The sequence below is a fragment of the Acyrthosiphon pisum genome, unplaced genomic scaffold (assembly GCF_005508785.2).
Source record: "Acyrthosiphon pisum isolate AL4f unplaced genomic scaffold, pea_aphid_22Mar2018_4r6ur Scaffold_16342;HRSCAF=17005, whole genome shotgun sequence".
Taxonomy (NCBI): domain Eukaryota; kingdom Metazoa; phylum Arthropoda; class Insecta; order Hemiptera; family Aphididae; genus Acyrthosiphon; species Acyrthosiphon pisum.
Genome location: NW_021765256.1, coordinates 1 through 2,379, shown reverse-complemented (window position 1 = coordinate 2,379; position 2,379 = coordinate 1). Strand labels below are relative to the sequence as shown.

Genomic DNA, 2,379 nt, shown 5'->3' with positions numbered 1-2,379 from the left:
GCCGCTAGAAACGACAGCTGCACATGACGGCCGCAATTACATTTTTTTTCTGTAAAACATGCCAATTTTGTTTTCCAGTTTTTCATTGCAAACCGAAAGCTATCTATAGATGGTTGCCAAAGAAGTCCCAACGCGCTCAACACCTCAGTTTCAGTAAGATTTATCATAAAGTTTGGATCCTTCTGATTATGTGGAAGGCTGTTAAGGAGGGTTGACGAACTTGAACACCATTTACGCAACGGAAATCCAGCAGTACCGAGGATTGAGTGAACTTGTTTATGGATGTCAAAACATTCTTCATCAGTGTCACCCCCACTTATCAGGTCATCTACATAGAAATCTTGACATATGATTCTGCCTATGGGTGTGTTTTCAATGAGCGCACCAAGCTCATGGAGACAGCGTGTAGCCAGGAAAGACGCTGATTTTGTTCCATATGTGACTGTCTTGAGTTTATAATGCCTTAGTGGTTCTTCAGGTTGCGAACGATATACAATGCGCTGCAAATCACAGTCTTCATCGGACACTAGCACCTGTCGGTACATTTTTTCCACATCAGCAGTTAGAGCAATGCGATGTAATCGAAAACGCAACAATATGTTAAATATATCTGGTTGCATTTTCGGGCCCCTGAGCATAATGTCATTCAGTGACAGTCCTGACTTGGATGCCGCAGAGCCATCAAATACAACGAGCATCTTTGTAGTGGTGCTGTCCGTCTTAAACACTGGATGATGTGGCAGGTAATACGTAGGCTTATGAATGGCCGGTGATGCTAATTCCATATGACCCATGGCAATATATTCAGCAATGAACTTATCGTATTGTTCAGTGAGTATTTTATCTTTTTGAAGTCGTCTCTCTAGATTTAAAAATCTTTTTTGAGCCATGTCTAATGAATCACCAAGCACCTTGGGATCTTGTGCCATTGGTAGCTTCACTATGAATCTCCCACTGCAATGCCGACGAAAAGTTGATTGAAAATGCTCTTCGGCTTTGAACTCTTCAAGAATACGTTGATTTGTCTTTGACGTGAAGAACGATAATGCAGATTGATTATGGATAAAGAGGTTTGGTAATGTATGAGAAGTTGACAAAGTTGAGATTTTGCCTGTTACTATCCATCCCGACTTGGTACGATGCAAGCAAGCTAAATTTGATAATGGAAACTTTTCACCATAAAGTACATCAAAGAATATATCAGCACCTAATAACACATCTATAGGACCAGGACTATGGAAGTTTGGATCTGCCAACTGGTTGTGTATGTTATGAGGCATTTTCAAGTTGTCCCGAATGAGCACCTGAGAAGGCAAGGCGCTGACTATAGTCTGCAGAGAGTAGAACTTGATAGTTGTCTTGAAATCACCAAAACGTGAGGTCATAATCGTATCTTGGAGTTGTTTGGCTGTTGATGCCATAGCAGAGACTCCAACAATGTTAAGTGTATGCAAAGCAGTAGACAAGTTAAGTCTTTTAGCACAAGAATTTGTAATGAAATTTAATTGAGAACCAGAGTCCAGGACAGCTCGGCATGAATGCATGCGCCCAAAAGTGTCGCATACATTGACAATGGCAGTGGCTAAAATAACATTTAGATTTTCAGCTTCCTGAGCTGATATTTCAGTGTACATAGCTGTTGCATGGGGTTCAGGTCTTTCAACATCATTGGCGATAGAAGCATCTTGATTACTGGTGTTTGCTTGTTCCTCATGAAGCTTTGAATTATGCCTTTCCCCACAACGAGGACATGTAGGAAAATAACAAGAAGAAACTTGATGGCCAAAGTTAAGACAGTTGAAACAAAGCCTTGATTTCATCACAAAGTTCCTTCTATCATTTGTACTCATGTTGTTGAATTTACTGCAAGCATATAATTTATGATGCTCAGTACATAACGGACATTTGCCCAAACCTTTTTCTTTAGATTTTACAAACAATGCCTTTTTCAAATGTTTTGTTATTTGAACTTTTTGTTGACATTTTTCTTGGTTCATTTGACAGACAATTCATATCCCCTGCCTCATAGGCTGTTATTCTGTTTGCTAGAAATTGTTCTACAGCCACGTAGGAAGGCAGATCTTTACTCTTATACTGTAGATACCACTCCCCTACTGTAGCACTATCCATTTTACTACATAAAAGAGTGACCAACCATGCATCCCACTGTTCGACTGGTTGCTGCAAGGACTTGAGGGCATTGATGTTAGATGTGACATGATGATGCAGCTTTTGCAGTTCACTACAAGACGGTGAGACCACCTTGGATGTCTCGAGTAGTGAGCGAATGTGTGACTGGATTATAGCACTCTTGTTTTCATACCGATTTACCGACAGATCATAAGCATATTGAAAATGTTCTGCAGTAGTATGAATAGA

General features: G+C 40.2%; 1 protein-coding gene across 1 annotated transcript; it reads right to left on the bottom strand.

Annotated features, from left to right (window-relative positions):
• Positions 1-40: 40 nt before the first annotated feature.
• LOC103311720 lies at positions 41-1,997 on the bottom strand (the record flags this gene model as incomplete). Its single annotated transcript, XM_008191424.1, has 1 exon — positions 41-1,997. A coding segment is annotated over exon 1 (1,957 nt), but the record flags the coding sequence as incomplete, so codon positions are not given.
• Between the last annotated feature and the right edge of the window lie 382 nt (positions 1,998-2,379).